At 44.4% G+C, this 20,962-nt stretch overlaps 1 protein-coding gene across 7 annotated transcripts in view; it reads right to left on the bottom strand.

The window, feature by feature from the left end:
• ARHGEF11 (Rho guanine nucleotide exchange factor 11) overlaps positions 1–20,749 on the bottom strand; it is a 99,117-nt gene extending 78,368 nt beyond the window's left edge. For 6 of the 7 annotated variants that reach the window (XM_023640955.2, XM_070268006.1, XM_023640957.2 and 3 more), the window contains exon 1: positions 19,652–19,828. In XM_023640955.2, coding sequence (XP_023496723.2) covers positions 19,652–19,683 — 32 coding nt within the window. In that variant the 5' untranslated portion in view covers positions 19,684–19,828. Of the gene's footprint in view, positions 1–19,651 lie in introns of all 7 variants that reach the window. The other variant, XM_070268005.1, reaches the window with a different exon arrangement.
• Positions 20,750–20,962: the final 213 nt, after the last annotated feature.

Genomic DNA, 20,962 nt, shown 5'->3' with positions numbered 1-20,962 from the left:
GTTAAAATGAACTGTCATTTCTTTTTTCCTATTTTATACTAGAGCAGGAGCTAAGGAGTTCACAGATGGCAAGGATAAACGACAATGCTCGAATGGATAAAGCAATCGAATTACATGCAGACAATGAGAATTCAAAAGCATTTATACATATCTGCCAATGTTATCTACTCAGAGGTAAAGGTCTGCCCAGGTGTGCCCCACTCACTCTCCAGAGCTGCCCCAAAGAGCTCTTCTGGGTCTCTAAATGCTTGTACATCAATGTGAAATGTGTTATAGCCTGCCTATGCACACATCAAGAAAGGTGGAAAAAGCAAAAGATCTAATGCTGAGATTCTGTCAGTAAATTCTCAGCAATTAGTCTCTGATGAACCAGTCGTTATGTAGGAAGGAGGGAGAGAGACAGGTGTGATGGGGTACACAGTTCGAGTAGAAGAGAGCTGTTCAAGAGAAGGATACTCGGGTTTCAGGCCAGATGAACACTTGGCCAGTAGAATGCACTGTCCTTAAATGCTTTCAGGTGGGGACTAGAGAGATGCATCCTTCCAATCCTAACGCCTTAATGAAGCATTTATTTGGGCACAGCAAATGCTGAGCGTGAAGAAAGACAGAGGAATCACACATATGTCCTTGCTCTGTAAGGCTCCTGACTCCAAAAAGAGACAATGACAAGGACACACTTGGAATCAAATTCATAACCATCAAGGATATAAATTTCATTATCATCTAAAATGTACCTGATATTAAGTCCTAATTGTGTGGCTATGCGATGAGAGCATTAGAGAGTCCACCCTCTGGGAGTTTTCAATCTAAGCAATAATGATGAGGTTTCAAAAAGGGAAAATAGCCCAAATAAATGAAATCAACTGTCGGTTATCCATGCTAAAAAAAAAGGGGGCAAAGTGAAGCAGTGGAAAGAACATTAGACTAAATTCAACCGTCTTGTATTTCTATTCCATTTTGATACTATGTAGTCACAGGCAAGTTGTTTAATTTATACCTGTTTCTTCATGAGGACCCTAATCTCATAGGGTTATTGTAAAAATTAAATAAGACTCTATGCACACAAATGTTCATCAAAATACTAGCAAATTGAATCCAGCAACATGTAAAAAGGATTAAATACCATGACCAAGTGAGATATTTATCTCAGGAATGCAAGGATGGGTTAACACAAGACATTTCTCTAAAGAAGACACACAATAACTAATAAGCACATGAAAAGATGCTCAACATCATTAGTCATTAAGGAAATGCAAATCACAACGAGATATAACTTTATACCCACTAGGTTGGCTATAACAAAAAAGATAAATAACAAGTGTTGGAGAAGATCTGGAGAAACAGAAAGCCTCATGGATTGCTGGTAAGAACGTACAATGGTGCAGCCACTCTGGAAAAGAGTTTGGCAGTTCTTCAAAAAATGCTAACTGCAGAACTATCATATAATCCAGCAATTCTCCTACTAGGTACCTACCCATAAGAATTGCAAACAGGGACTCAAACATATAGTTATACACCAACGTTAACAGCAGCATTATTCGTAAGTTGCCAAAATGTGGAATCAACCCAAGTGTCCAACAGCAGATGAATAAACAAAAGGTGGTATATACACACAATGGAATATTATCCAGCCATAAAAAGGAATAAAATTCTGACACACGCTATAACATAAATGAAACTTGAAAATATTATGGTAAGAGAAATAAGCCAGACACAAAAGGATAAATACTGTATGATTCCATTTACATAATTATGTCCAGAATAGGCAAATCCATAGAAACAAGAAGTAGATCAATGGTTGCCTGAGGCTGTGGAGAGCGGGGAACAGAAGTAACTGCTAATGGGTACAAGGTTTCTTTTTGGGGTGATGAAAATGTCTGGAATTAGATAGTGGTGATGGTTGCACATCTCAAGGGTGAATTTTATGGCATGTGAATTATATCTCAATAAAGCCGTTATTAAAAAGATGCATGTGAAAACACTCAAACTATAAAACTGCAAAGTAACGCACAAACACAAGGGATTATTATGACACAAATACATGGCTGTGGATTGTGATGTCACGGAGGTTAGATGAAGTGGCAATTAAATCAGCCAATTCACTAAACCTCAAAAACATCGTCTGCAGGTATGGGAGGTGCCCGGCCTACTATGTTATTTTGCATTTTGATGTATTTACTCTTGACTTTAGAGTACATTTATAATAATTCCCTTTTCATCTGTGACCAATAAAGGTATATTAAAGATAAAATGTATGGAGAAAGGGAACAAAACCCCACAGAAACCCATCCTATTCCCAAGTTTAAGAAGTTTGTATCTGTGCTACACTAAAAACAACACAGATTTTTAACTCAGTAATTAACTATGTCCATCACCTCTTGCCTAGATTACTGCAATAGCTTAATATCTCTTCCTGCTTTTCTCCTGAACCCTTGGTCTATTCTTTTTTTTTTTTAACCTACATTTTTAAAATAGATTTCTCACCTTTGTTCTTTTTTGTTTTAACAACTAACTTTACTTTATTTATTTATTTTTTTCTGCTTTTTCTCCCCAAATCCCCCCAGTACATAGTTGTATATTTTAGTTGTGGGTTCTTCCAGTTGTGGCATGTGGGACGCCGCCTCAGCATGGCCGAACCGGAGAAACCCTGGGCCGCCAAAGTAGAGCGCGTGAACTTAACCACTTGGCCATGGGGCTGGCCCCTGGTCTATTCTTAATATCAGAGGAAATCTTTTAAAAGGTGTGTCAGATATGTCACTTCTCTGGCATCTTCAGTGACTATTCTTTTCATATTTTTTGAATACGTATCTCAGCTTAAGCATATGCTTATAAATACTAAATAAATCCCCACAACCTCTAGTGCAGTGCTGGCACATCAACTTGGGATCAATAAACATTTCTTGTTGAAGCCAATTAATTGCCAAATAAGACTTGAAGGTAAAATGAGAAAGAGGAGATTCCTTATCTCTACCAAGCTGAGAGCAAGCTCTCCAGGCGTGGCTGCAGTGCCATTACTTTATGCTGCTATAGGGCTCTTAGGTCTTTTGCAGGTGACTTCCCAACAAAGCTTTAAGTTCCCTTAAGTCAGGGACCACCTGTTTCCATTATCTTCCCCAAGGAATCTAGAAGAGAGATGAACACACAGTACAGGGCAGGAGTAGCTGCTGATGGAGACGATGGTAGGCAAAATGAGATGGGGTCTGTATTAGGGTTTGTATTAGGTCTGAGAGAGAGGGAAAAAGAATCTCAGATTCCAGCAGGAGTCATGCTGCCAGCTAGTTATGTCACCCTTCCCTCCTCACCACCCCTCCCTCCATGCCTTCCTGAAGCTGCGAGTTCCTAGCCTCTGAGGTGGTAATCCTTCTGCCCTAGCCAATTTATTTTCTAATCTTGTAGCTGTCATATAAAAGGCTCTCCACGAGACTGATGATGTCAGACAGGGCAGCCACATAGATGAGCGGGCTACTCTCTTAATTACCACCAGGGAGGAGGCACCCCATTCACGGGAAGAAAGACAGAGGAACTAAGTTGTCTCAGAAAGCTGGACAGAGCTGGCAAAACAGGGTGTCCCAGGGGAACCCAGGTCCAAAAAGGGAGAGGAGGAAAAGGAAACTAAGTCAACTGAAGAGAGATGCCTCTGTCATCAACCCGCCGGCTCTTCCTCACAAGAATATGGTGAGGATAAAGTACAACAATAGATGGAAAATGCTTTGAAGAGTAAAAGCCCTGTATAAATGCTTGGGATTGCGAGGACTATTCTACCAAGTGGATTCTTATCCTCTGCTTGGTTTGTATCCTGGTTCTTGCAAGAGCACCCTAATAAAACTCACCAAGTGTTTGTTAACCAGACAGGAAACGAAATGGAGCAGACTCTGGGTGAGGCGCCCCTGCTGACTAAGTATCAATTTGGAGGCAGTGGCAGATCACTGATGGGGTCAAATGCAAAGAGCATCAGTTTTGCACCTGCCTGTACTCTCCCCGATCGAAGGAGAGAGAACTTGAAAGTGGACACTTTTGGAGAGCTCTCTCTCCACCCTTTTGCTCATTCTGTGCTTCCTATCTTATTAAGCACTATTTCTCAGACCCTCCTCCCAGCACACGCACGCGCGCGCACACACACACACGCTCTCCCCTACTGGGAGCACACTTTTCCAAAGTAACCGAGCTCACGGGGCTCCCAAGCAACTCCATCTCTAGTGTAAATGATCAAAGCGGCAGACGCAAGACCCTGGGAGGAAAACAAAACCCAGTCCCAGATGCCCAAGAGACTGCTCTAGAGCAGGGAGGGCTGGGATGGCAGAAGGAGATTTCATCCAAGTTCACCTCCTTCAACAAAGACAGGAGGTGGAAGGCAATCTCCAAGACCAGTAAGCAGGCTCCTTGGAGCTCTGGGTGATTGAGAGCACTAACTGCGGGACAAACCAGATGCCTTCCTCAGGCCAGGAGACGAAGGCCAGGATTTAGAGCCAGAGACCTAGGTTCACTATGAACAGATTTCAAGTCTCAATACCCGAGAGCCTTGGTTTTCTCATCTGTAAAGGAGAAAAATAACTGTAATAGTATGTTAATCAGAATGGTTGTTAAAGCACTTTCCAAAAAACAGTAAAGTGCTGGACAAACGCTAGTTGTTATCATGGATCTCCCCCAGCCGCCCTTCCATATGCTTTTATGGCTACATGAAATATCACGTGAGTGGACAAAAGGGTGGAGGACTTGGGTTTCCCTAAAGTGCCAGATGGAGTAGGGTTAGCGGTTAGTAAGTCTGAAAAATTGCAAGAACTTTTAACCAAGAGAAAACATTTGAACATTAGATGATAAAAGTTATTGGAAAAACCCCGACTGGAAATTTTAGTAAAGTTTTTTAGGGCACTTAAAGAGTACAGAGCCCAGCTGTAGGTACTATGGGAGTATTTACAGATGACAGAGCCAGAAGAAAAGATAAGCAGATGTCATACAAAAATCAATAGGGACCTACAAGGTGAGAGACACAGGAAAAAGAAGAAACTTGAATCAAGGAGAGTTACTCAGGTACGACTTAACTAGTAAGTAAGATCTGAACATGTATTTGAAGGAGAGGAGGGACAAAAATTAACAAGAAAGGAGTTAAGTAATTGTGGCAAACTGAATTTTCCAGAAGTAATGGGGCAGCAGTATCTCCCATCCCTCCTGCTCTTCCAGAGCCTCGACACTTCCCATCAAGAGGGGGAGTCTACATCCCGTCCCTGACCTTGGGCAGGCCTCTGTGACTCCCTCAACCAGTAAGAGTAAGGCGGAAGTGACACCAGGCGACCTCTGAGGCTAGCTCACAAAGGGTGATGCAGCTTTTGCAAATGTCTTGGGATGCCTGCTCTAGGACCCTTCAGTCACCTCACAAGAAGTCCGGCTACCCTGAGGCCTCCACGTGGAAAGACAATATAGAGATGAGAGAGATGAGAGAGAGAGAGAGAGGCCCAAGGAGCTCCCGCTGTTTCAGCTGTTTGAGTCTTCCCAACACAGGGGCCACAGTGAAGAAGGCTCTGAAGCCCAGCCCAGGCCTGCTCAGCCCCTATATACCTGCAGCTGCATGAGAGATCGCAATTGAGAACAAATGCTTAGCTCAACCCAATCAACCCTCAGAATTGTGAGCAAAATAAATGATTAGTATTATGTTAAGCCACCGTTTGGGGTCGTTTGCTATGCAGCAACAGATAACTTGAACAGCAGTGGTCTGTGCAAAGCCTCAATAATCAGGGCAGGTTAAGTCAGACTTAGCGGACGGGCACCTGGCTCATCCAACTGGAGACTACAAGATGTGAGCTAATAATGAGATAATAATAATACCTAACATCTATTGAACTCTTAACTATGTCAGGTATTTTGCTAAGCACTTTACATGTATTATTTTATTTAATCTTTGCAAGAACCCTATGAAAGAAATACTATTTTTCGCATTTTCCAAAGGGAGAACCTGAGGCTTAGAGGGGTTGAGTAACAGGAAATCCAGGTCTATTGGACACAAAAGTCATATTCTGACAACTAGGCCGTACAGCAATATGGTGGTGAGTAGAGCCTTAAAGGAGCGACCAAGGTTCCACAGACGAAATAATATTAGAGTTGGATGGATCTCAGAGATCAAATCCAACTTTCCCACTTTATGATTGACGAAACTGAGGCCTAGTGAGTTTAAGCAACTTAAAACTGTATCCATTCCTCAACAATAAAAAGACAAATAATCCAAACAAAAAATGGGCAAAGGATTTGCATGGACATTTCCCTAAAGAAGAGATGCAAATGGCCAATAAGCACATGAAAAGATGCTTAACATCATTAGTCATTAAGGAAATGCAAATCAAAATCACAATGAGCTACCACTTTACACCCAATAGGATGGCTACAATCAAAAAGACAGACAATAACAAGTGTTGGGGAAGACATGGAGAAATTGGACTCTCATAGCTTGCTGGTGGGAAGGTACAACGGTGCAGCCGCTTTGGAAAACAGTTTGGCAGTTCCTCAAAATGCTAAACACAGAGCTACGATATGACCCAGCAATTCCCCTCCTAGGTAGACAGCCAAGAGAAATGAAGACATATGTCCACACAAAAACTTGTACACAAATGTTCATAGCAGAGTTATTCGTTAATAGCCAAGAAGCGGAAACAACCCAAATGCCCACCAACTGGTGAATGGATAAACAGGTGGTGGTATATCCACACAATAGACTATAATTCAACCATAAAAAGGAATGAAGTACTGACACATGCTACCACATGGATGAACCTCGAAAATATCATGCTAAGTGAAAGAAGCCAAGCACAAAAGGCCACATATTGTATGATCCCATTTATAGGAAATGTCCAGAACAGGCAAATCCATAGAGACAGAAAGTAGATTAATGGTTGCCTGGGGCTGGAGGCAGAGGGCAACAGGCAGTGACTGCTAATGGGATGAGGTTTCTTTCTGAGGTGATGGAAATTTTTTGGAATTAGTGAGGACAGCTGCAGAACTCTGTGAATATACTAAAAACCACTGAATGGTACACCATAAGGTGGTGAATTTTATGGTATGTGAATTATACCTCAATAAAGCTGTTATTTGAAAAATTGTATCCATTCATTTAGTAAAACTTTACTGAGCATCCATCCACTCACAGTCCCAGGCACCATAGTGTACACAGAGATAAGGCCCCCAACTAGCTCAAAGGTGCCACAGTGATGAGCGGAAGAGTGCTGAGTCACTTCTCAGATTTTATTCTTTCCAACCTCACTGAACTTACCTGGCCCCAGAGTGCCACTTTTCCCCCATCATTAATCAGCCAGGAGGCAAAAAGAGAGAGGGGAGGTATCTTCTCGGATAGTGAATGCAAACCTCGGGTCCTAAAGGGCCCACAGACAAGGAGATCCTATTGGGAAGACTTGATCCTGCTTTACCATCTCTTTTCCTGGAGGGCACCTTTCATTCCTGTCAAGCAAACCTGATGTCTGGCTCCCTCATGAGACACACTTTTTCACCACTAAGTCTTGCCAGGGGTGAGGAAAATGGAAACAGCACTAGGCTAGGGCTCAGTAGGCACAGATTTTTTTTTTTTTTTGATCCCAACTCCACTACTTACTAGTTTACAGACTTTAAAAGTAAGTCACTAAAACCCCCCTGACCTCGTTGCCCCAACTATAATAATGGGAACGCAAATACTTGACTGGACTACCTCAATAAGATAATGGACAAACAACACTTCACAAACTACAAGTTGTCCTGTAGCATACAAAGGAGCACCAACATTTCTGCACTCTCATCTCGGTCCTAAAACTTCCATCCTTCTCTCCCCATCAACCACATCCTCCCCTACTTCAAAAACTGACTTCTTCTCTTGACCCTAATCTTCCTTTAATCCTGTCACACATCTCCCCTCCTGCCTCTCCCACAGCAGTTATGAACCCAAGGTTTTACTAAATTCATTTTATACTTTGGATCATAAATAATAATAATGTTATATACTTCCTCGTTGTCTGTCCTCTTCCAACAGAATATAAGTTCCTAGTGTATCTCCTGTACCTAGAACACTGCCTAACATTTAATATACATTTAATAAATACGTTAAATGAGTAAAAAATTCCCATACCCCAGACCAACAATGGGGAGTAGGATCTTAACAAGGGAGTGGTCTCTCCCCTACGCCTGCCCGGTCCTTTCTGGACCTGCCAGGCCTCGAGTTCAGGACGAGTGAAAGGCTGAGCTAAGGCAGAAGGAGAGCTACAGCCCTAGGCTAAGTCCAGCTAAGAGAACCACGACTTCTTCTGGGTTTCTGCTTGCTTAATCAACCGATCCTAAGGCCTGAAGTGGGGTTTAGGAAACCCTCTGGCACAGGAACTGCCAGGCCTACCATTATCCACTGACCCACACCTACACCTCAGGATCCTAGGGCCACTGGTCTGGAGAACTAGGGGGTTTTCCAGAAATTATGAGAAGCGACCCACTGATTTAAGAGGAAAAAAAAGAAAAGCAGGAGAAGAGGGAGAGACTCAAGGTCAAAGGGCTCTTGGAAACCCCAAGATGTACGGTCCCTGAACCCAGCTTCAAGGGAAGTGACAGAGGCCCTAGAACAGCAACCTCAGAACAGCACGGGATCCCTGTTCCCACCCCTGGAGCAGAGAAGCCACCGGTGTGGTGTGGGCCGCCGCAGGGTCGAACCACCACTCTGTGGAAGTATGTTCCAGACACGGAAGCACTCTGAGTGCAGGAGCCGCGTTTTAAGAGCTCTGCCGACATTCTAAGAGGAATCAAGGACACGCCGAGGATCCTTCCCACTGAAAAATTCAGAATCTGGGATTCGTTTGGAGGAGCATGTTAAGTTGCTCACTTAATTCAAAACTGAATTACTGAAATTATGTATATTTGATTTGGCATTTACTGTAAGATTTGATATTTCTGTAAGATCACTTTCTGACCTTTTTTTTTGGCTTTAGTTTATACTTTGAAATTACAAACACTCCTCTAAACGCACCATCCCTAAAGATCTCTAGTAGACAGGATTTATTTGCACCGATGCCACAGGCAGACAGAAAAGGGCTAAACAAGGTTTCATAGATGAGGGGCCAGAAATTCTGCTTCTTGAGTCAGCTTACCTGGTTCAATTCACTGTATTTAACCAATATTTATGGAAAGTCTACTGGGTGGCAGGCACTAGGTTACGTGTCAATGTTTCAGTGACCAGCCCTTGTCCCCAAGGTGTTCAAAATGTGCTGAAGAAACTCACAACAGAGAGTGGAAGTACTGACACAAAAGCTTTGGAAAAGATAGTTAACAACAAAAGTTCTGTTATAAAAACATAAGAAGGGGCCGGCCTGGTGGCGCAGTGGTTAAGCGGGCATGTTCCGCTTGGGCGGCTCAGGGTTCACCGGTTTGGATCCTGGGTGCGGACACGGCAGCACTTGGCAAGCCATACTGTGGTAGGCGTCCCACATACAAAGTAGAGGAAGATGGGCACGGATGTTAGCTCAGGGCCTGTCTTCCTCAGCAAAAAGAGGAGGATTGGCAGCAGTTAGCTCAGGGCTAATTTTCCTCAAAAAACAAACAAACAAACAAACATGGGAAGAGCTAATTAAGAGGACAGATGTCGTAAGGCAGTGGCTCTCCATGTATGGACCACTAAAGTCAGCATCATCTAGAAAGTTGTTAAAAATGCAAATTCTCAGGCCCCAACCTCAATCCAAACTTACTGAGTCAGAAATTTTGGGGTTGGGGCTGGCAATTTGCACTTTAATAAGCTCTCCAGCTGCTTCTGATGTATGTTAAAGATTATAAGAACCTAAAGCAACCTAGTCCTACCTTGAAAAAATAAACTCAAAGTCCTACTGACAGGGACCAGGAGTTATTCTTCTCTTCTTTCTGACCAAACTCCATAAAAGAATTAACTAGACTGTCACCACTTCCTCACCTCTTCTCTCTTCAAGCCACTGCAGACCCCTCCCCAACCCCCGCAGTGTCCAGAGGCCATGAAATCCTCCTACTTCCTAAATCCAGACACTGCTCTATCCTTTCTGTCCTTCCCCTCTTGGGAGCATGTGACACTGTTGACCATCCCTCCCTTCATTTCTGGGCTCCTCCCGCTTCCCTGTCAATCCCTACCTGTCTCTTCTGTGGGATCCTCTTCCTCTGCCTCACCTTCGAAGATAGTGTCCCCAAGGTTCTGTCCAAGGCCTTCTTCTCACTCTACACCCTGTCCCTGGACAGTCTCATGCTTCCACCACTCTGTCTAGATGTTGATGACCCACAAACGTGATTCTCTATCCCACAACAGCCTCCTGACCTCCAGACCTATATATACAGATGCCAGCTGAACATCTGGCCTTGGATCTTCCAGAGGCACTGCAAAATCAACCTGTCCAAAAGGCGAGCTGACTTATCCCCTCCTTCAATCATGCTCTTTCTCTACAGTTCCCTTTTTCATGGATGTACCACCCAGTAGCCCCAAGTCAAGAATAAGGGTGTCACCCTTGCCCCACACTCTCGTTCAAGCCTCCCCTCTCCCACATAACCAAATCTCTAATCCTTCATTCTTCACCATCTCCAACGTCACTTCCTCAGTAGAGGCCACCCCACCTCCTGCCAATATTACCGAAATAGTTTCCTAATTCGTCTTTCCTCTCTCTACTCTTTCATTCTTTCCATCTAAATATCCACACTGCAGCCAGAGTGATCTTGATTTTCTAAAAGCATATCTGATCACATCACTCCCTACTTTAAGTCTTGCAATTGTCCTTCACTCCCCTCAGGACAAAGTCCAAAACCCTTAACATGGAAGATTACATCGTCCTCAGGCCCTGGCTCCTACCTACTCTCCAATTTCATTTAATTAATTGTTCTATAGTCTCGCTATTGATCAAAGCACCACACCATGCCCTTTCTGGCCTTCAGTTTTCTATACATGCTGTTCCCTCTGCCTGGACTTTCTCTCTCGCAAACCTGGCTCTTATTTTTAGGCCTTAATTTAAAGGTCCCTTCCTTCCTCCAGGAAACCTTCTTTAGCGTCCCTCCAATGTGCTTCAACTGGTAACACAAAAGACAGCTCAGGATGCGATCATACAGCCCCTGCTTACTTCATTCTTCCTCACAAACCACAAGCTCCCTGAGGGCAGGGTATGCAACTTATTCTCCTTGTCTGTTGAACCCCAGTGCCCTGAGGGGCACTGGCCAATCAGCCTTCTTATTTGAGGATAGCATGAATATTCCTAAACTTCAGACTCTGCTCCTGTGAAGACACTGAAACTTCAGTGGTTTTGTGCCCCCAACCCTAGGGCTCTGAGGAGAAAGGGTCTGTGGTTCTAGCCTCATACAAGGTCCCATTCACAAGGCTATTTACTACACTCTCTCCAGCCACCTCCCCCCAGAACAACAGTGGCCTTTCTCTGCAGCAGCAGTCTCTTGGAGGGAAGCTTCTGAGGGCTGTGGTCTGGGAAATGAATGGGGCCAGCGGGGCAGGCAGGACAATAGCAGGGTGGGCCCTATGCCCGTCAGACCCCTGCAGGGAAAGGCAGCCCGGAAACCAGGCCGCCAATGGGGAAATCCCCCGAGCTCTGCGAAGCTGAAGGCAGCCACCCCAACAAGGCTGCTCTGTCCCTAGAAGAAATAGCGGGCACCCAAGACCTAGCACCCAATTAGAACAAGGGGAATTCTTGGTCTCCGTCCCTGACAGCCATGTTTAGAGTTGCTTTCTTGAAATGCCTTGGCTAGGCACGGAGGGAACTGGAAATGTCAAGAATGGACTACAGTTCAAGTGAGGAAACAGCAGGCAGGAGTACACCTTGTATAAAGAGAACTAAACTGGGCACTAGAAGACAATCCAGAAAAATGAAGAGACATCGCTTTTGAACCCTAACAGGATAAGACACAATAACCAACATAAAACATGCAAAGAATGGAACAGTACCAACATTTATTTATAATAGTCTACCATGTGCTGGGCATTCTGCTAGAACTTTTACATTAACCATTTTATACAACGAATAAAAGATAATAGAGTCAAGCTGCTATATGTACGTGCAAAACTAGTGTTGAATATAAATGTGTAGTTTGATGGTATTAACCAGAAAAGGTCTCCTTGAAGGAAATAAGACCACTGGAGTTGGGGGCAGAAAAGAACACTTAGATAAAGATGTGGAAAGAGTGATGTGGGCCCAGGAAACAGGCTAGTCTATCCGAAGCAGGGTGGCAGGGTGCGGTTATAGGACTTGGGATTAGTGAGATGTGGGCTGAGCTGAAGGAAGAAGTCACAAACCGCACGCTGGGGAGTTCGGGCTGGAAAGGAAAGACACGGCGGGTTTCCAGCAAAGGAGGATGTGCCTTAGGGTGAGATCCTACGCACCTGACTTTTAACTACTGTCCTGTGCTGTTCCATATGTTCCCAGGGCCATGCGTGTCAGTCTTCAGTTTAAAATCAGCATAGGCCTGAGCACGCAAGCACAGGTCTTCTAGTGGCAGCTGAGGAGAGTTCTGGCCATTCTGGGGTCCTTGCCAAACCAAATGCCTTAACAACACTCACCCTATGCCTGGCACTATAGAATTCACAAAATGCTTCTGCACAAATCTTCCTGATTACGTAGCTGGTTAGTGGCTGAGCTGGGGCTCACGCGATCTTCTCACTTAACGTCCCATACTCTCTATAATTATGCTACTAGGATGGTTTCTGCATAGATATCCCTTTAGCCCTGGAGTTTGATCTGCTATGTGGGGGTGGGGTATGATTAATTAGTCAGGATCCATCAAATATATGCTAATCTCCTCAAATCGTGACCCAATTTCCTAAGGGATCTCCCAGAACTCACTCCCCTTTTCTCCCTCCCTTTAAAGACTGCACTGAAGAACTCTCAAACCATTTGGTAAAAATGGCCTAACCTAAGGGCCTTAGCAAGGTAAGTACCATTCAATGCGCTGTATTCAGTGAATTGCTGGGTACCAACAGGAGACAGAATGACTTTTAATGATGGCCCTATCCTCTTTAACAATAGCACCACCCCCCTCTTAGTCAACCAGTCTCAAAAACTTGGGAATCAAATTTAATTCAGCCTTAACATACCTTGCTAATTTTCCTTCCAAAATGTCTTTCAAATCCTGCCCCTCTTCTTTGTTCCCAGGTTATCTTTTGCCAAGATTGCCGCAAGAAGTCCTTGCTGGCCCTCCTGCCGCCAAGCTCTCTTCCCATCTACATATTAATATCAGAATTCTCTCTTTAAACACTATTTTAATCGCCATATAACACATGACCCTCACTGGCTCCCTTCTCCCTACACATCAAATCTGAATACCTTTATCCCCCCACCCTACCCACCTTGGCAACCTAATTTCACTCTGTTCTACAAAACCAACAATCTTACCAGAGACCAGAGACTTGGGTTCCACCCCAGAACCTTTGCTTATGTTGTTCCCCTTGTCTGAAACGGCCTCCTCTATTCCACCTAAATCATTTCTAACTACCCCTCCCCTGGCTATTCTCATTAGCCTCAACTTTCTACTCTTCTCTAAATGTACGTTTTTGGTATACATCAAGATTCAGCAATTAGGTACAATCTTTTAATTGTTTTGTGTTGTTTCATTAATAACATTTCCCAACGAGACTGTAAGTTCCACATTTTTGCATATTATCTACTAGAAGACCAAGAACTGAGCTGAGCATGGAGCTATTTGGTAAATATTTGCTGTTTAACTAGCAGATTGCTAGTGCCACCAGTCATAGGTTGTCACTTGGAAGGTTGCTAGATTGGTTGGGCTCCCTGTGGTTTAAGGCCAGGCCATGACTGGTGACTATAGATCCATCAGACCATTCCACAGTAGCTTCAAATACTGGAGGAGAAAGTGCTGGAAATCAAGACTCTGAAATCACTTCACTCAACTTTTCGAAGCCCCTTTTCTCACACATTCATCTCTTGGCTTGCTGTTCTTTACAAGGAGGAGGAAAATCTTGAAGAAGTCAATAAAGATGCTAGAGGGACACTAGTGACTTTAGGGTCCATAACTGAAATCACAATTAAAAAAACAATAAAACAGACTTAAATTGTAGCAAAGGAAAGTTTGGTATCCAAAAGAACTTATAACTGTTGAACTCACGGAACCACCTTCCACCAGGATGACTGGAAACGAGAGACTCTCACCCATCTTCACTCGCTCAAGAGACTCCCTAGCTGGAGGCAAGAGGGAAGGCAAGGTAATGCGATCCCTTAAGACTTAAGAATTCTGTGATTTTCCCTCAGATCCGTCCAATTGTTCTAGTGCCACAAATCTGTGTACTAATCTGTGTTCTTCCAGATCTTAAAACGCCTTCCAAATCCCACTCCAGTTCTCTTAGGGGCCACAGAGTCCCCAGTCCCTCCCCACATTTCCATATCACTGTGCTTCCACTTTCCTCTCCCGTTCCACCAGACGCTCTGTTCCCTGGCCTTTTCAAACTTTCGTTTTCACTGGCTTTCAGGAAGCCCAGATAAAGATTCCTGGAAAAAAGTTCTGGCTCACTGAAAGGAAGGCCACAAGGCATTATGTTTTCACAAGTTCAAAGGACATAAAAGCTAGAAGGAATCAAACCTTAGAGGCTGGCTAGCTTAATTCACCCATCTATTAACTCAGACGCCGCTGTTCCTCCCTCAGAACTCCAAACCTCCTTTCACCGGGGATGGAACATGACTTTTAATAAAGTAATGATTACTTTTTTCTTTTGAGACCAGAACCTGCAAGTTCTTTACTTCTCCTTTTTTAGTCCATGGCACAAGTGACCTTGGATGCTACCAGGAGGTCTTCTCCCAATACAGGGACTGACAAAAGAAGGAAGAACACACAGTCCATGGGGGAAAAGGGTTCCCAAGTCACACGATAAACCTTGGAATTAAGTTTTAAAAATAACCAATAAAATGGATTTTTAAAGGCACTGCCACTATGAAGATGTGAAGCAGATTCAGTCAACATGGACTAGAATGATTCCTCTTCTGTTTTAGAGAACTTGACAGTTAAGAAAGCGCTTTCACATACATCAGAATCCCAGACCTTTAAAACAGTAAGGGACACTATCCCAAAGTTTCCAAACTCTACTCCATGGAGGTTATGAGCTTCCAGAACTCCTTTGTCTTTATATTAATTTGGGGATTAGCTATGTGCCCATCACAGAATCTTTTTTATTTCTGATGAACTCATATTGTCATTTTTCATATTTTGTTGTCTAGTCTCCTAAATGGGACAGGAACTCTGTCTGATACTACTTTGACTATTAAAAAAAGCTAAATAAATGTGTTAATCACAGGACATGTTTTTGAGTATCTAAAGTCAAGCTGAGCCTGTTCCAGGGTGATTAATTGCCAAATGTTTCGTCTGCAAATCCACTGCCATCTCTCACCTCACCTTCCAGATAGGAGGAGGGTACATTTTGGAGAAGACTCAGCATTTCAGGTGACTTACTATTTGTAGCTTGGATCCATCACTGTTCTGGGAGGTCAACCTTCTAAACTAGGTAGAAACTCAGCTGAATATCTGGGAATTTCTTAGTCCCAGGGCTCAACAAGGACCGGAAACTGAGGTGGAAAGACTCCCAGGAACCACCCACTACCCCTTCTCAGATAAGACCAGTCTCCTCAGCCCCAGCTACCAGGATCTTCTCTCTACAAACCTTCCCCTCAGCCTGGAGGCTCTTGGCTAGGACAGGCCTACCTACCATTCCCCTCCCTCCCCTGCCTCTTCCTCCACACATCTCAGGCAAAATTTTGCCTCTTCTAGCAGAAAAGGGTCCAGACTGTGGAAAAGTTACATTCAATCTCAGACCCCTGAAAAAGAACAGTTGCTAGGTCTGGATTTATTCTGAAAGTCATGTGCTTAAGTTAAGCTTTAAACGTAACTTCCAAAGTATGATTTAATTAGGAAAGTCATAGACTTCTAAAACAAGGAACGGCCAGAGATTACAAAAGAAATCCTTTCTATCCCCATCTAAGAGAGCCAAGATAGCCGAAGCCTCTCCCATTCATCAAGATTCCTGGGAAGGAGAGTCAATAACCTTCCTCTTCTCATATTCTTCCAGGATCACCACCCAACCCTGACCGTTGGAAAAGCAGCCCTTCCTTCTAACCTCACACACTTCGGCAACAAAAATGCCTGTTCACTGTGGTTAAATTCTTCAAAACAATGGAAAGATCATTCAGGCCCCCTTAATTTGTTTTGGGCTAGTTCAGAAAGTACTGCATGAAGCTAAATCAAATCCATGGGCTTACCATCTAAAACGTACATAGAGGTTTACAATTTAGAAAGCAATTTGAAATATATTATTTGATTTGCCCCTTTCAACAGCCCCATTAGAGAGATACAATAAACGTTATAATCCTCAAAAGACAGGCCATGTGAAAAAATGTGTGAACTGGAAAGCATGTCATAGAAATGAGCTATTGCTTTATATATGAGGAAACCAGAGGAGGCATGTGACTTGCCCAAGGTCACAGAGTTAAGGGGAATGCCAGGGCTCAAACCAAGAACTTTTGGCTTAAATCTTGTACTTCTCTGTTTTGGTCCTCACATGAGCTAACTCACTCTGCACAGAGAAAAGCTGTTTTACGGATGCAAACTCCTAACCCATCTGGCCATCTCAAACACATCTGTCACGGAGAACCAGGCAAATGGATATAGACGGCTTAGCAAAACTCATTACCATTCCTGTAAAAATAATTCTCTGCTTGCGATATCAAACACATTTTTAGAAACTCTTGGGCAGAAGATATATTAACAGGCAGTAAGTTGTCCATGGACAAAAACTGAAAGGGACAACAACAGCTACACTTCAGCCCATCTTTCAGTAACAGATGGTTAACACTAAAAGATAAAATATTAGTCACAAATACTTCATGTTTCTTAGAACTCAGGAGTCACTGGCCAAGAGGGGGGTAAAGACTCTGCCGAATAAATATTCCAAAACCTTCTTTACTTTGAGCCACAATCCCTCTCCACAGACATGGTCCTCCATCACTTCGCTTATCTCCTAGAAAATATTTATGACCTAGGAAGCCCTCTCTAATTGACCTGACTTTGACTACATTGGAAATGAACACATGAATGTTGAAATAATCTGAAATGGAAGAATTTATGCTTGCTGACACGTCACTCATTTGTCAAATACTTATGCAGCACTTACCCCATGCAAGACACTAAGCTCGGCATGCAGGATATACCTGAGCAAACCACAATCCCCGCCTTTATGGAGCTCAGAGTCTGGCAGTGCTTTCCTGTGGTCTTCAGGAGTCATATACCTTTCCTAGTTCCCCAGTTAGAGTGTCTGCTCCTTCTGAGCAAGAACTGCATACCTGAATTTTCTAAAACACTCTTAAAGCACCTCACACTTGGCTCTCTACACAGCAAATGGATAAACTAAAAGAGAATCCTTGACTCCATAAACTGGAGCACTTCCTTCCACTCAGTCCCTCCAATATGAGGTAAGATTGTGAATCATTTAAAATCCATAGCGTCTTGAACCTGAGATATCAGAAGGTCCAACAGAATGAACCTACAGCTAAAGGGGTCAGATCCACTGCAACTGGAGACAACCTGAAGGGGACCCGAGCCCCAAAACCAACCCTCTAAAGGGGAAGAGAATAGGGGTAGGGGTGGAGCTGAGGAACGCTCTTACCCTACAAAGTTGCGTTATCCCACCGGAAAAAAACTGTGCTTTAACTATAGAATTTAGAGGTGCAAGCCCCAAAACTGTTAACAAGAAAAGTGCAAGGCAATGCTGAAGAGCATCTTACCCTACTACCAGAGAGAAACAGTGTCCCCCACGTTCCACAGGACCAGTATACAAACCTACTTAGGGTGGGGCAAGGAAAAGAGCCACAGATCCAGAATCAGAAGACCTGCGTTTGAGTCCAGATTCTGCCACTAATCTGGCAAGATGGCACTGGGCAAGCCAGGTATCCTCTCGAGCCTCAATTACCACTTCGTCAAAATGGGAAAAATAACCTCTGATTTGAATGCCTCACAGATATATCGTGAGACTCAAAGGAGATATGCTCCTATGACAGCACTTAGGGAAACGTACCATGCTATACAAATCCCGAGAAGATTGTGAGGATAGACAAACTCCCACAGCAGCACCTCACAGCAGCCCAGGAACCCCCACTGCCTCCTTCTTGCGCCCCCCGACACCTGTGTTTCCATCTTCTCACATCCCTGAATCCAGAGAAATCACCATTCAAATCTCAAAAAGGCAAGGGCATTAATTCCCAAACTCCAAGACGACGAAAAGAAGGGCAGCCATGTAACCATTTCAACTCCTTGCCTTGACATGCCTTGGGTCTCCCTTTACAGAAGTCAAACTACAGAGAAGCCAACAAAAAGGGGAACGGATGGAGGTTTGAAGCAGCCACATATACTTTCTGTCTTCTGTGGCTGTCTGCCTTCTCTCCACTGCCAAGTCAGGTCCCCGCCTGGGTACTGCTGAACTAATCCACACAGGACTCTGAGGCAATACAAAGATTAGCGTTTGGGGGAGAGAGATTATATGCATTTTAGGCCACATTCCACAGCCAAAAAGAAATTATTACTAGCATGGACAATCAAAGGTTAACTGGACCTGAAGAAAGCAATTGCTCCCTTGCAAATATTCTTCCCTCTCTCTCCAATAATATTTTTTCCAGGCCCAGTCCTTCCATTTGCTTGTTCAGTCTTCCAACCACCCATCCATCCAGTTCCGATGTGTGCAGCACCCACAGAACGACTGTCCCTCAAAATTCTCAAGGCAAAAGGGTTGGGGGGGGGGGGAGGCAGCAGGCAGACACCTTACAAACTTGTGAACTGGAGTGTTACCAGTGATGGGGAGGCTGGGCGGACTCTTGAGGGGGAGGGGCATCCTGCGCTCAGACTCTAAGGGCCAAAGCCTCTGCCCATCAGGCCGAGGAGCACAAAACAACTCCTTCCGGCTCCAGGCAGAGGGAAGGCCTATTTTGCAGAGTCAAGCTTATGAAAAACAGCTCGGAAGATTAAACCTAGAGCATCAGCCAGTTGGCAGGTCTCAATTTAAGCTTGGAGAGGAAGAAATTCTAATGTGACCTACGCATCTTGAGGCCATTATCAGCCACTGGTAAAAATCCAGACCTGTATGGGTGCAAAGGGTGTTTGTGTCCCATCATTCAGGCCAAGAACATCCTCCTCATTCTAGAAATGGGATCCACCCCATCACCAAGCCCCACCATTCCACAGCAATCAGCCCAGTGGAGGCCCCTGCCCCTGCCAGGGCCCTTCCCCCTGCAGCTCCAACACCTAAAGCCAGTCCCAAACCACCCTTGGGGCTCATGTGACCAGGCCTGCGCCGGCCTCCCACCCCCTAGGCTGGCAAGTTAGGGACTCAAATTCAGCCTCCAGCCTGGCAAAAGTCAAAGGCAGCTGGAAGCATTTCCCCCTCTTTCCCCACTCCTGGCTTCACCGTCTATTGCTTATATTTAAAAAAAACACTGAATCTGGAGAGATGTTTTGAACATGGACACACACACAGGAAACATAAACACACATGCCCAGACAGTCCCCAGAGACCAACGCTCCTACCCCACAAATTCCCACAGCCCACCCAGACCCTTCTTTTGCAACCTTTTCTCAAAATGCGACACCCTCCCTCCCAGTCTTTCCTTAAGTAAGGGTTGAAAAACCACATTATTAGCAAACCTACCTGTCTATACTCTGGGGTAACCTTACACTCATGGTTTCTCGGTGTGTCCACAGTTCCAGAATCTTGTGGTTCTGATGTCTTGATCAGGATTGAATCGCTTGCAATTTTTAAGAAAGGTGAGAGGAGGGCCTCCCAACTTGAAGACTGAATCCTTTTTCCTCGGCTCTCAGGACCCTGGTAACTGAAGCTCCATCCTACTTCTACCAGTTAACATGGTCTCCTTTCTTGGCCCCCCCTTTCCCCTCCCCCCTCTTAAAAAAAAACCGAAAAAAAGAGAGGAAAAACTATGACCTTCTTAGAAACCAAAAACCAACCACAAATGTCTTCAAGGTTAGCGCTATGGGCTAAAAAATGAATCACAGAAAGAATGCGCCTTCAAAATATCAGTCTTAACTGCAAAATACAGATAAAAACCATCCTTTTAATCCAGTTTTCCCAGCTGTCCTTCTGTTGGCAAGAGAGCTCCAAAGGGGGGAAAAATTCTCTGGTCTCCAATGCTTAAAACGACAACAACAGATATGTTTGAGGGAAGGAAAAAAAAAAAAGATGAATAAATCCGAATTGGCACTTGGAAAAAATCTTCCAGCTGATTTGCACAGTAAAAAAAAATAAATAAAACCATACAATAGTATGTACACAACAGCACTCCTTCCAAGTCCAGTGCAGCCCTGGGAACCAAAATTATGGATCTCCTTAAAAAAAAAAGCTTTTACATTAAAGATTTTGAAATTCTTCAATGAGCCAATCGCACCAAAAAAAAAAAAAATCAGACCACCTGAAATGCAGTGCTTTTTACCTTTCAAACGATAGCAATAACCACAAACGAGAGAAAATCTCTGAAAATATCCTCTCCTTCTCTTTTTCCTTTAAACTTGCAGGTTTCTCCACCTACACCAGCCTGATTCTCAGAGCCAGCCTAGGGTCGGCCCTTTTCTGGGAGACAATTTCCTGAGTTAGTTCTGTTTTGCTCCTCCACATCCAGGCTCCGAAATTTTCTCCTGCCTCAGCCTCCATGAAACGGAGATTTCGCTTCCTCCCGTTCCCCCTTCTCTCTCTCTCGCCCGGCCAGCAAAACTGCTTCCTTATTATTAACAGTTCGGGTTATTATTGTGGGTCTGAGTTCGCGGGGGGATCTGCCTCCACGCCAGCCTCCTGGAGGATCCGATCGCCGGGCTCCCCTCGGCCTCTTTTTCCTCCCTTTCCGCCCCTTGCCTCCTCTCGCCGGCAGGAGCCCCCGCGCCTCGCGCACCACCGCCGGCGGCCTCCGGCTCCCGGCCCCGCTCGCCCGCTCGCCCCACGCCGAGCGCCGCG

This window comes from Equus caballus, chromosome 5 (genome assembly GCF_041296265.1).
Source record: "Equus caballus isolate H_3958 breed thoroughbred chromosome 5, TB-T2T, whole genome shotgun sequence".
Taxonomy (NCBI): domain Eukaryota; kingdom Metazoa; phylum Chordata; class Mammalia; order Perissodactyla; family Equidae; genus Equus; species Equus caballus.
This window is presented reverse-complemented; position numbering and strand designations above follow the sequence as displayed.